Source organism: Vanacampus margaritifer, chromosome 10, assembly GCF_051991255.1.
Source record: "Vanacampus margaritifer isolate UIUO_Vmar chromosome 10, RoL_Vmar_1.0, whole genome shotgun sequence".
Classification (NCBI taxonomy): Eukaryota; Metazoa; Chordata; class Actinopteri; order Syngnathiformes; family Syngnathidae; genus Vanacampus; species Vanacampus margaritifer.
In genome coordinates, this window is record NC_135441.1 from 15,340,253 (window position 1) to 15,354,069 (window position 13,817).

At 38.5% G+C, this 13,817-nt stretch overlaps 1 protein-coding gene across 1 annotated transcript in view; it reads left to right on the forward strand.

The window, feature by feature from the left end:
* trpc7b (transient receptor potential cation channel, subfamily C, member 7b) overlaps nt 1-13,817 on the forward strand; it is a 73,201-nt gene that overhangs the window by 33,825 nt on the left and 25,559 nt on the right. The window contains exon 8 of the mRNA XM_077578586.1: nt 11,588-11,783. Within this exon, the coding sequence (XP_077434712.1) occupies nt 11,588-11,783 (196 nt within the window). The remainder of the gene's footprint in view (nt 1-11,587; nt 11,784-13,817) is intronic.

Consider the following 13,817-nt stretch of genomic DNA (forward strand, 5'->3'; position numbering starts at 1 on the left):
CAGGCGCACGTACACAAACTGTTATCAGGATTTAGATTTGGTCAGTTGTGCTGAGGCGGGTAGACCTGCATGTCTCCACGTTCCAGTCCAGTTGTTGTCAAACCTTTTTACACCAAGTAAGACCTCAGAAATTACTTGGCTGTTCAAGTAGCACCATAATGACCAACATTGAAATGCAATAATGTAAGAGCCTCGAGTGTTCATTTAAAACCAGGCAGAGGTTTTATTCATAAAACGTAGGGATGGGCGAGTACCGATACCAGGTAGCTGTATTCGGACGATACAGAGCCTTATTTCAAGGCATCAGTACTTGCGATGGTGACCGATACCAGTACCGGATGCCCTATCGTAGCCATTTTACCTTCAGAAACTAGAAATTAGAAATCAGAAGAATAGAAAACTGCCATTAATTTCATGCAATTTTAAGGACAAATGCTACATGTACTTTAACTCATTCACTGCCATTGACATCAAAAATTCAATATTAATACTATTTCTATTAGTTTCACATTTTTTTTCCACTTTTGTTAACAAGAGTATGAAAACGTAGAATTTTTTTAATTGTACATTTAGATCAGATATAAAATTTGTAATTAATCGTGAGTTAACTGTTGAAGTCATGCAATAAATTACAATTCAAATTTTTTATCGTCTGACGCCCTTAATTTTTTATAATCTTTAGTTTTTTTTAATTAGGGGCATCAGGCGATTAGAATTTTTAATTGCAATTACAATTGTTTCACTAGTTAACTGACGATTGATCCCAAATTTTTATCTGTTCTAAACATGCAATACATTTTTTTCAGACTCTTGTTAACAAAAGTGGAAAAAATGTGAAACTAATAGAAATAGGTCAAATTAATTTTTGACGTCTATAGCCGTCAATGGCAGTGAATGAGTTAAAATTATCTGTCATTGTTTTTTGAGGGTAAATTGTATGCATTAAAAATACAAATGGTATTGGTACTTGGTATCGGTATCGGTGACTACTCAAGAGGTCTGTATTTGTACTGGTAAAAGTATTCAATAAAAAAGTGGTATCAAACATCAAAAGGTATTTATTAAATACCACTTCTTTTTTTTTTACTATTTATTGTTTAATATGATTGTAAGCCTTATGGACATTAAATTAACACTGTGCCTAAATATAGCTCAACTAAAAACTGTACTTAAATTATGATTCCGCTAAAATGTGTTGGACATAAAAGTTACATAAAAATTGCGCCTAAATAAATGTTTCTAAAGGAGTAAATCATGCAAATGTGTTGTACTTAAAAGTTACATGCAACTGAACTGTAATTAACCAATGTACTGTATTGAGTTGGAAACAAAAAGTTGAAGCCGCAAAATATATTAATATAACATTTAACATTATACACATTTTGAACCGTTAATTCAATTATTCATATTGTAAACCCACGTACCACACTTTCAGAATCTCTGTTTTAGTCTATCATGTCTAACAGCACTGCACAGAGTAGTAAAATGGATCGAAGAAAGAAAAGTCTAAGGACGCTCAAAAGGCAAAATTATTATTGATAAAAATGCCAAAATGAAAGAGGCAAAATGAAGGAAAATAAATCAATTGCAATCAGAGGCAGATTGCAGCGCCACAAACAAAAGGGGATCAAGTCTACTGTGCAGGAAGAGAGGAAGCAGACAATAGGAGATGGAGGGAATAGAGGATGGAAAGGGAACCACAGGGAGGGATGCAGATGCAGAGCGAAGGGCGTTTGGGGCTCTGCAGTTTATTCAGGCAAAAAATGTGGGAGAGCTGCCAAGATGCAAAGACAAAGGAGGGAAAATGAGCAGGGAGGATGACGAAAGATGAGAGAAGGTCAAGCTGACTGTGCAGCAAACAGAAGCGTTGACACGCACACATTGGCATTGCATGCATTTTACTGCTAATAGCTGCTTGGACTTCAGAACATATATTTGCTTTATGATCTTGACTGGAGTATGTTGTGGCCTCTTGGTGTCATTTGTCTGTATATGGCACACAAGGAATTGTAAGAAAGTGTTACCGGCTTACAGAAGTGCAGAGTAAAGCAGATATAAAAGACCTTAAAAGAAATGTAGACGTGAGCATGTTGGCCAGAATTTAAAGTCAATGCGACAAGTAACAGAGGGTGAAACCATAAAGAAGATAAAATAAAGGAAGCGTGACAGAAGGTCTAGCTTGACGGTGAGCGTGGCAGGGTTGGAGCATGATGGTGATCCTGGGGAGAGAACGAGAGGAGAAGGTGATAGCTGAGAGGGGGGAGCAAGAGAGGAGATTTTATTAGCTCGGAGGGGAGTCAAGATCAGCTTCCACCAGTCTGAAAGTAAAAAGAGAGAGAGCGAGGGAGGGAGAGAGAGAGAGAGGGGAGACTGTTGTGACTAAGACAAACTAGACCATAAAAAAAAACATGATGAGAAAATGCAACAAAAACATCCTGGTTTCTTATGAATTTTTCATGGCTTTTCTATTAACATGCCGAACCACACTCACCAAAACCACTGTCACGTAGGTGAATAGCCAAAACATTAGAAACAGGCTCGAAGTTTAATGTGCTGTCATACCATGGAAACATTTCTACACCTCTGCAAACTACCCACAATTATAATTACAGATGAGGATCAGATGCTGAAGGCAAGTGTTGGGGTTGGGGATACCCTGGGCCTGAACTGGGCTCAATTGTTCTATAGTCAACGGTCCTCATCATTAACAACACATTGAGTCCCAGCCATTTTCACTGAAGCAAACCCCTTCGCTCGGTTGTTTTACTGGATTTTGCCTGATTTTGCAAGGCCCACAGAACATTGTGCTCTATTGCTATATGGAACCTACCAAAAGAAAGATTAGAGTCTCTTCTTTCATCATGAAAAAAAGTATATTTATCTGTTTCCGTTTTGCAGCAATTAGCAATAGAATATAGCTAAGTTTAATCAATATTCACGTTCCTGGTGAAACACTGTCAAAAAGAGCTTGTTGCAACATGGCCCTGGCTGATCTCTTATACTCTGTTGCCACCTGCTGGCTGTTTTTTGTAATAAGTACCATTGCTTTTAGCCACCCCTTTGTCAGACGCTGCATCAAAGCCTTCTGTATGCTATTGCATAAAAAAAAAGTGTAAATATGTGTGTGCAGTTTGTTTTTGTTTTTTTACATTTTAACAGGGCCTCAATGGGCATTAAAATGTCTTAAATACATTTTTCTTAAGTCTTAAAAAAACGTTAACCCATTGCACTTCATTTATGGAATGTAGAAACTTTGGACAGCATTGGGAAGTTGGTCTCAAATTTAATTTAAATCTTAAAAGGCTTATGTCTAATTTGCCTTAAACTGTAGGCACCCTGACAAAGGTTGACATATTTAACTACCGTGCCCCTGATTTGTGCATTCCAAATTATTTTAGTACAGTGGTTATTAATCTTGCTGGAGATACTTTTTTTTTTTAATTATTGAGTTTACTGATGAACAAAATGAATAGAGAGTCATCTTTTTATCTAGTCTGGCTCTCTTCACCTTGAATTGAGAAGGTGTTTTGTTCTTGTATTTCCCATTTCCATGCACCTTAAAGAAGTGTTCTTTTTAGTTGAACTAGATAGCTAGTTGTGCTGGACTAGAATTGCTCAACTTGGTATTGTAAATCACGCAGTTAGGATGGAGACTCCCATCATTCAACTATATTTATAGAGCACTTTAAAAACAACCACCACTATTTTCTTAAGATGAAGAACCCAGGCGCAGAAGATACAATGAAAACTACAGAGGCCCCAGAATTGAACCCTGTGGAACGCCATACATAATTATAGTTATATATATAATAATTCATATACAGTACATGTGAATTAATATTTCACAAGTTGGTACGGACGACTTTCTTTTTTTAGCTCAACATAGTAAGTATGTAGGGATTACAATAATAAATAAATCAGACGACATACCATCGCAAAAGTCACAAGTCGACTACTGAATGCATCAAATTCCCTGCAGCACTGATAGTCCAAGAAATGTAGTGTGATCATCTGGAGCCAATGATGGCCAAGCAGGGCATATCATCACGAATCATATGATTTGGGTGTGTGTCTTGACCTCTGCCGAACCATATTCCATGAGCATATGAGCATATTTCAGGTATCACATACTGTTGCCGGAAAAACATCACTGTAAACTATGTTAACGCATTACTCAAAAACTCATTTGCAGCAGCTACGGCTCAGGTGGTCGAGTGGAAGCCTCGTAATTGGAAAAGTTTTCGTTCATTCACAAACTTTCCCAGGTGTTGTGAATAAAATAGTGAAGCTGTTCTGGAAGCTGTGACATCAGCATGTATATGTGATCAGCATAGTATTTATACTTCTAGCAGGTTTCACTATTTGTTTTAAAAGCACCCCAGTGGGAGTAGAAAGGCTCAGTATGAATGCAGCCCATTTAGCTCATCAACAAGAGGGATGATTTCACACACACACTAATGGCTAAAATCACAATAACACATTTGTTTAGTCACTTATGAAATTACAAAACGAAACAAAAACACACTAAATCGTTGTTTTGCATATAAATATATAAACACGCTTCAATAACAGGTTTCCTAATTTCCTTAAAAGCAACATATGCATGGCTCCCAGCTCTGCTATCACCATGGTGACCAGTGATTTTGGCACCAGAAGAGGGCAGTTAATTTCAAATGAATATTTAACTAATCTATATTTGTCTGTCAGCCTGAATAGAAGTGACGGTCATTCGCTATCAAGAAAGGCACATTCCATATTATTTGCCGAAATTAAAGAGCAGTGATGGAGAATCCCTTTGCAAAGTCTGCTTTTACATTAACTCGGATCTGTGTGAGAATGTCCCTGTAGTGTATATCACAAAAAAAAAGGGGTGGGGGGGGGGCTAAAGAAAAGCTTTATAATTCAAAGGAATAGATGAAGGGTGTAGTAATGGCTGCCGGGAAGCACAAGGGGCGAGGGGTGATTGAAAGACAGATATAGAAGCAATAGCAATGGGATTATAATGAAGTAGCGGTTGGTAGAGCGAGCAAATAAACAAGAGAGCAAAAGGCGAGCAAAGACAATGGCAGCAAAGATCAAGCAGTACAAGAAACATGTCTTTGAGGGGGATCAGGTTGATTATGGGCCTGTCTTGTGATTAGGATGGAACAGCTCCCGCAGAGCGAAGGTGACTCACACACACACACAAACACGCCTGTGCAGGACATTAGCACGCTGATCTCTGCCACACGCGTTCAACACGGTGTGTGTGTGTGTGTGTGTGTGTGTGTGGGTGTGTTATCATGACAACATTGTCCAAGCATCAGTAAAGCAACAGGGGAAGCGGGCATCTGGCGAGAGAGATGGATGGTGTGCTATTATCTATTATTAAGAGTGGCATTTCCCAACAGGCTGTATAATGGGGCACGTCTCACACACACACACGCACGCGCACAAAGTGACTTGTGTAGCTGTAAAACCTCAATGCCTTGTTTACCATAATCCAGCCACTTGTGTCCTGCCCGTGGCATATAGTATTGCGGTCCCATATAAAGCACACTGACCCCTCAAATTACTCCGAAACCAACTGGGATCCGACCATAGCAAAAAAAAAACGACAGCTGGTCAATCAGCCTTGCTTGCCAATTGGGCAATTTAACCTAAGATGTCCTTATGATGTGAACTTTGTCGTGTTGTGAGGCTCCTCATACAGTATGTTGTAACGTATCATCTTAATTAAAAAAAAAAAAAAAACAGGAGGGTGCAAGTGATAGCAAAGAGGAAAAGAGAAATGCAGTGGTGCCTTGAGATATGAGTGACAGATTGAGATTGTGAGACGGTGGCACCTTGACAGACTGAGAAGAGGCTTTAAGACATTCAATGGTGCGCCCAGTTGAAGTTTACTGACAGGAAAAATATAACACAAAGATTGTTACACTTTGTGTATTTAAAACAACCAGATAAGTTTGCCTTCTGGTGTTTATTTTGTGCGTAATTTCACTGCCAACCACTGGGAGGGGACCTGTTATTTTTTGAGTTTGTTTGACAAGGGACGAGGGACGGAAACCTGACATAGTTGTAAAGAGTGTTGAATGCAGCAATCCTGCCGATTGTGCCCTCTGAAATCAACAGCATTTAGCTCTTGATAATTCGTTGAGCTCATTCATCTACGATCCACATTTCATTTTTTAAAAGAAAAATTAATGAAATGGGACAGAATAAAGAAAAACGTATAATATCTGTCCCTAATCAACACACACAAAAATAAAAGAAAAAAAAGTCAACACAAAATAAATTACAGCAAACAGTCAAGACACCTTCTGAGTAACAATTACACAAAATAATTAAATAGAATTACCGTGTACTAATTATATTTACCCAGAAATTGTGCTTTTCTATATTTTTTTCAATGCAAATGGACAGAGATTTATTTTATAATTCAGATTGTTCCACAAACTGACACCTTGAGTTGAAATAGATCGTTCTTTTTGTTTTGTTCTGTATTTAGGTTTGGGGGGGAAAAAATCCTCTTAATTTGTACTCGCGTTCCCTTTTCTTCTTCTTTTATTTGCATGTTAATTGGTAAGATTTCATGATGGGCTTTATATATTATTTTAAGATTGTTAAACGCCATCAATTCATTAAATGTTAAAGTTTTAAATTGTATAAATATTGGATTAGTGTGGTCTCTGTATCCACTACACTACACATTTCTAATTCAAAAACACATTACAATATCTTTTTGTTGGATTTATTTTTTTTTGAATGACTGGAACAGATGAACAAAAACTGTAAATTGACTTGTGTGTAGTACATAAGAAAATTCTCAAAGCTTAATCCGTCGTAGTGTGCATAATGAGGTCTGTCTTAAAGACCTTGATTTTCTTTAACAGTATATTCCAGCTCAATAACTAGTTTGCAGTGGGTGCATGTTTTTATAATTACCCATACGCAGTACATTTGTCCCTGAAAGTGTTGAATTTTCCGACACATGAATTTAGCCTGGAGCATAGCTCATCGACATTACTTCCACGCTGCAATTCTTTGTTGTTTAAATGACAAGAACACCAAATCTGAAATGGGTTTAACACGAATGGGATGAAGAGTAATTTTATTAAAAGCATAATTGGGATAGCATATCATCAAGACCCAGCAATTACCCTTTGTGTTTCAATGTGTCACATTTCAAAGTGGGGAAGAATTGCGCGCCGTAAGGAGAGAGTGCAGATAAGAGATGAGACGTTATTTGAAACGTGAAAGGCTCAAAATAACAGGCTTTCAAGGCAAAGTCCACCAAAAGCACCTTGCTCAGCTGTCCTCATGACAGCCTGTTGGATGGCTGTGATAGGAATAGCGAGGAAGCTTTTTGGAGGTTTACAAAATACATCACAGCAGCAGCGCATAGATGAAAATATGAAGAGACAAGAAGCAATGTTGTTGACAGGGTGTGAAGTACCTGATGTCACTTCAGCATGTTGCATATTATGCTGGAGATGATTGCGTGCAGTCATCTTGAGAGAAAAGGTGAGGTGTAGCCTATATGCCATTTTTGGAGTGCCTTAGTCTTACAAAAAGGTTGTCAGTAAGGTGGGGGCTTTAGGACCCAGATGCGGGAAGGCAGAGGTGCAGTCCAAAAAGAGGTTTTAATTTCTAATCAAAAAAAAAAAAACTAACTTCAAAAAACAAAATAAACTGAACTAACAAAAGATGAAGCTAAACATGACAAAACAACTAAGGCGAGACTAACAATATGACATGAATCCTGATAAGGTAACAAGGTCAGCGTGACGTGGCGAAAGACTTACGACAGTGGCAACAGCAAAAATGAACCGACACAGACAGGGGGGAGACAACCGACTAAATACACCAACACTAATGACATGACAAGACACACCTGGCTGAGGGCACTGATTGGATGACACATGAGGGTGATGGGGACACAGGTGGACACAATCAGGATTGACACAGACACCACACGAGGAAGGGTAAGTGACCAGAAACGAGAGGAGTAGACTTTTCACAATAAAACAGGAAATGACAAGACAAGGGGAACACACAAGGAAAACATGACAGGGAGTAAACAAAACTGAAAATAAACATGACAAAGGTACAGTTTTGAAAGAACTTTTAAAAAAATGTATTAATCAATGGGCATGATACAGAATATTAGATGTTATTTGCAAGAATACTTTTTCTTGCCAAATAGTCTGTCTTCATTTCTACAATTTACTTTTGGCCTTCCGTAGCCTGCTAGAGGATCTACTTGATTAACATGAGGTTGTAGGGGTGTACATCTCTACGATAAAACATGAGGTACGATACAATTCAAGAACGGCACATTTTCAAGTGGAATTTTGATTCGGTTCAATTCAATGGGATTACAATTTGATTCAATACTGCACATCTGTAGCTTTGTCATGTTTATTAGTATGTAACAACACGTAAAAGCTCTCAAGATCTAAAACTTTTTAAGTTAATTAATATTAAAGAAACAAGAAATCGTCAGCAACATCAAACCGATTTGGACCGATTTATAACTGATAATCTCTCATTAAAGACTATTGATATGTAGTGGTTTGGTTTGTTGTTTGTCTTTTGTCTGTGTCATCGGTTTTGTTTCTGTCATCCCTGTGTCCTTCCTTTGTCTCGTCAAGCTTTATGTGATCCACCTGTTTGCCTGACGTTCCTTGTGTGTCAACCAATCAGTGTCCTCTGCCACTTGTGTCTTGCCCAGGTGTGTCTCATCTTGTCAATCAGTGTTAGCGTATTTAGGCCCCGTCCACACGAAAGCCAGTTTTAATGTATCTTCACAAGTTTCTTACTGTTTAAGCCATTCGTCCACATGATGGTGTGGTTTCGGAGCTCCAGAGTGGAAAGATTTCAAAATGCACCCCGTACGCGTCCGTCTGGACACTATATGCAGGATACTCCTACAGCGACTACATAATGGTCGCAGCTCTATGACGATGCATTGTCGCAGATTGATGACGTGTGCACCAACCGTCATCAACCGTCAGTCTGTCAACAACAATGGCGGATAGCCGTGCAGTAGTTGTTTTGCGCAGCCTCCTTAGCTCGCTTCTGCTTTTGCAGCAAAATATTTTGCTTCTTTATTCCCACGTTCAACAAGCGGTGTTGTATTTGAATCACCCGCCATTGTCACTTTTCCTGTGTCTGTCTTTTTCATGCTGTTTTGATACATGCAAAGCCATGTTTGTTCTGTAAATTGCAATAAAGTTAGAAAAAAAAGTGTTCGTCTTCTTCGCTGATTCTTCTTCTCCGCTTGCCGTTAACTCACTGTAGCGGCGCTACAGCGCCACTCCAGACTTGGCATATACATTACAGACGTTAAACGTCCTCAGCGTCTTCTTTTGGACACACGCAAGTCTTGAAATGTGTGTACAAGATTTGTTTGAGGAACGAAGCCGGCTTTGCTTCCGTCTGGACGGGGCCTTAATCTCTTGTCTTTTGTTCAGTTCTTGTTAGTTCATTGCTTGCTCGTAGGGGTTTGTTTGAGTTTCTGAGTCTGCCATTCGTCCTGTCCTTGCCCTGGTTATTCTAGTGAGTTTTGTTGGTTATTTTGTATCTGGTCTTTTGGTTAACCATAGTTTTTCCACGTCCCTTGTTTGCCTCTTGGTTTGTTCCTTGGGAAATCAAATCCCCTTTTGTTTCAACCTCCTGCAAGCCTGCCTTGCCTCCCTGCATTTGGGTCCTTCCCCCTGAACTCAATAAATCATAACTATTCAGTTTGGTTCAGTTAAAAACAATTTTCTGATAAAAATCTGTTTTTATTACACCCATAATAGTTTGAATAATAAGGAGCACAAATATGTGAAAAAATATAACATTTATAAACGATTTAAAAAAAAAAAAAAATTATTCCATGGGAAAGTCTAATTTCAGGAAGTAAGATAGGCAATTACTGATATTTTTCCACTGTTGAAGGTAGTTTAAATTAATCTCGTAAATTTGCAGATAAATAGTAAATGGACTGCTTTTTATATAGTGCTTTTAATTACACCATATGGCGCCCAAAGCGCTTTACAATGCCTCACATTCACCCATTCACACACCAGTGGTCGGCTGCTGCCACGCAGGGCGCTGCCAGGTCCACTGGGAGCGATTCGGGGGTTCGGTGTCTTGTTCAAGGACGCTTCGACATGGTCACCAGGGGCAAAGATCAACCTCCAACCTCACGGATGGGAGATGACCACTCTACCACTGAGCCATGCCGTCCCATCTAGTATCTAGTGAATGTAAATAGTATCTAGTAAATGCCAGTAGAAGTTGTGAACAAATGACGAAATAGGCAGTCAATCGAAATAAAAAGTGACCGCAAATTGCAGGAATATAAAAAAAAATGAAAAAAAAAATGAATGGAAGGGAGAGGGTTTTTTTTTCAGTGAGCCACTCATTATGATGCTGTGTACAGTTAAACTGAAAAAATAGTTTCAAAAAGCATCAAAACTTTTGTTGATGATTGTATTTAATAAATGCCATCGTACACTAACCAATGCAATTTGGGGATTTCTTTTTTTTTTACTTTTGGATGTTCTTTGAACTTGTCTCTGATGATATGTGCATACACAGTATATTGCAGAAAAACATAATGAGTGCATGGAAGTGTAACAAGTTTGACTTCCTCCCTGAAAGTTGAAGTAGTCAGCAGAGGGTTTTTTTTAAGAATGCAGTGGAAAAGAAAAGTCAGTGTGTCTTGCTCCCCTCCAACTTGAAGAGACTTTCCAACCCACATGCCTTCATTTGGCTCTCTGTGTGCCATTGAAACGGCCTCTTTGAACCGAGTCGATTTGGAAGGCACCCACAGAGCCTTGCCGAGGAGCTGACAGATCCTCCGGCCTTTACCTCTACCTGCCTGCAGCTATCCAACCAGACGGCGCCTTCTTCCCTGCCGAGCCCCCCTCACTTGTTTTCCAGTTCATACGGTACTCACCAAAACATATAAAGACAACCTACCTGAATGTGAATGTCACAATTACTGCATCTCTTTTTTTGACCTTTTGGACCAGCAGACGCACATTAGGTCAATGTCAGTGAGGTTCAATTCCTTGAAAATTGACCATAATAGCAGTTATATTGATCCTAACATCCTGTAAGTAAGTGGTATGATTTCTTTCTTGCCACAACTCCATTACGCACCGTGTCTCATTTTTCACTTGAACATGGTTTATGATGTATAGGCTAGATTTTTGTTTTCAAAGGTTATCCCCTTCAGGGCTGCTCATCCCAGATTGATTAAGGAGAATCTAAAACACCCGTGGGAGAGGTGGGAGTTTTCAATACATTGGTTGAATAAAATTTTGGCACAAGATGATGGAGAACTTTAAACTGTAGGCGTCCAAGTCTTGCATGGATAAATGAAGTTCAGTGTTGAATCTCAAGTATCGTCAGCGCTTCTCATCGGCCTTTAGTGCTAGAAAAAGATGGGCGAAAGGAGAGATGAATAACATCCACCTAAGTGGGTTTGTTGTTGTTGAGAATAACCTTTCTTTAACGACAAATAAAGTTTTTCGCTTGGGGGAAAAACACAACTAAAGTAAATGTTGCTTGTTTTCTACGTGTCTTACAACTTGAATTCCTTTGTTCACAGAGTGGAGGAGAGTTTCAAGACTCTTTTCTGGTCCATCTTCGGGCTCTCAGAAGTGATCTCGGTGGTGCTGAAGTATGACCATAAGTTCATCGAGAACATCGGTTACGTGCTGTACGGGGTCTACAACGTCACCATGGTGGTTGTCCTTCTCAACATGCTCATTGCCATGATAAACAGCTCGTACCAGGAGATCGAGGTAAATGTTAATATTCGCATGAGTTTTTTTTTTTTTTTATACTGTGAAAGCACTGATAAAGAATGGGGCGGACCAAGTTCCCCTGGCAATATTCCGCCGGCACAGTTAGTAACAGAGCCAAGATGAGGTCAATGCCGGAATGGAACACATTGTTCTCCTCAATGGGTTCTGTGGCTTAGTAGTTGGTGCTAATATTTCCACCAAGGTATACAATATAGGAGTATCAAAATGAGTGTGTTAATTTTGAGTTAATTTAATTTAAAGTTCCTTTAACGGCGCTATTTTTTTTTAAACGCAATTAATGATCAAGCCTTACTTCCAGTCGCAATGCAGCAGACGTATATTTGTGGAGACTTCGGCCAATTTGTATTTTACAATTTTCAAAATGTGCAGAATTTCACAAGTTACTTCATGTTAAATATTAGATGGCTCTTAATATGAAAAGAAAAACGCACTGGGCTGTCACCAACGTCTTACAAATGCAGTGGCAGAAAAATGACCTCAACACAAATCAACATCACACTCGTTTTTTACAGTATGGTACGTCTTTTTAATTTTAACTCAATTTTTATGAATTATTATCCTAAATCAATGGCTAAAAGATGCAGCCATATTTCTGTTAGTTTAACATTTTTTTCACTTTTATATTAAGAGTATGAACCTAGAAAAAAAATATTTTATTGTATTAATTTTATTGTACATTTAGAACACATAGAACATTTGTGATTAATTGTGAGTTAACTTTTAAAGTCATGCGATTAATTACGATTACAAATTTTAATCGCCTGACACCCCTAATAAAATTACAATCTTCTTAGTGCTCCTTCAGCTTTCCAAATGTGATAACTGCAATGGTCATCATAAAGCTATTTTACACAGTCATTGCAGAAGATTCCCTTATTCGCCCATCATTTTTATATAGTACAGTTGTTAGTTTGTGTTCGAATGACCTCAAATTGATATCTGGACAACTGGACTTTTGTTTGTTGAAGATGTTTCACCTTTAACCCAAAAGTATTTTTTAGGTGTGGGGTCTCCCTATCTATGATTCTGATGGGTCTGTGCCTGATAAACAGCTGCCTCGCATACTGACCAGTTGTTAACTCACCTGGTTGCAGAATAGCTCATTAGGGTGACTCTTCCTGTGGAACCACACAGTCTTTGACCACGTTTACATGCAGGCAATAAAATATTTTAAATATTATAATATATGATATATTTTATTTTTAAATATTGCCGATATTTTGGTTTTGAAAGGCCATATAAACACGTGCAATAACCAGAATATGCTCTTATTCTTTAAAATCTGAATAAGCCCCTTGGGTTACTTTCATAACCGTAATACTGATTTATATAAACACAACATTTGTGGGAGAATGATGTCACAACATTGTCCCTTCATTTAAAAACGACTTGACATGGGTTTTTCCCACTTACACCTCTTTCAAACTATCACTCCTTCCAATTGAGCATTTGGATGTCATTATTCTCACAGGGTTGCCTCTTCTTTTTGAGATGCAAACGAACAGCTGAAGCTGCTTGCCAATGTTGTCCCTGTAACTTTATCCAAAGATAATTTACTTTGTTGTTGTACAGCTTTCATTATTTACCTCTCAAGGGACAATTTAAAATACACACTCTGCTGTATATTTTTGTTTCACACCGCACAAAGAAACAGACCACACACATGCAGACGTGCAAGAAAAAATGTCCCAGGGATGAGACGCACAAACGGTGACTACAGAAACTGTTTGCAATTACCTTTATGCGCTGCGGGACTCCAACTTTGACCCTCTATTTCCAAAGCCGAAGCTCTTACAGATGAGTTCCCGTTGTCCTTAATTATTATTGTCAGTAACTATTTTTTCCCCTTTTAACTCTGAGATGCTTGTTTAAAATTTGACTTTTCACCTGAGTCTTCGGTCGTTTGAAGCTCAGCTCGATGAGATTTTAGTTTTATGAGATAGCATGTCCAACTCAGATGTAATTTGATGACAACTCATTAGCATGGAGGCTCTGCTCATTTGCATGAGC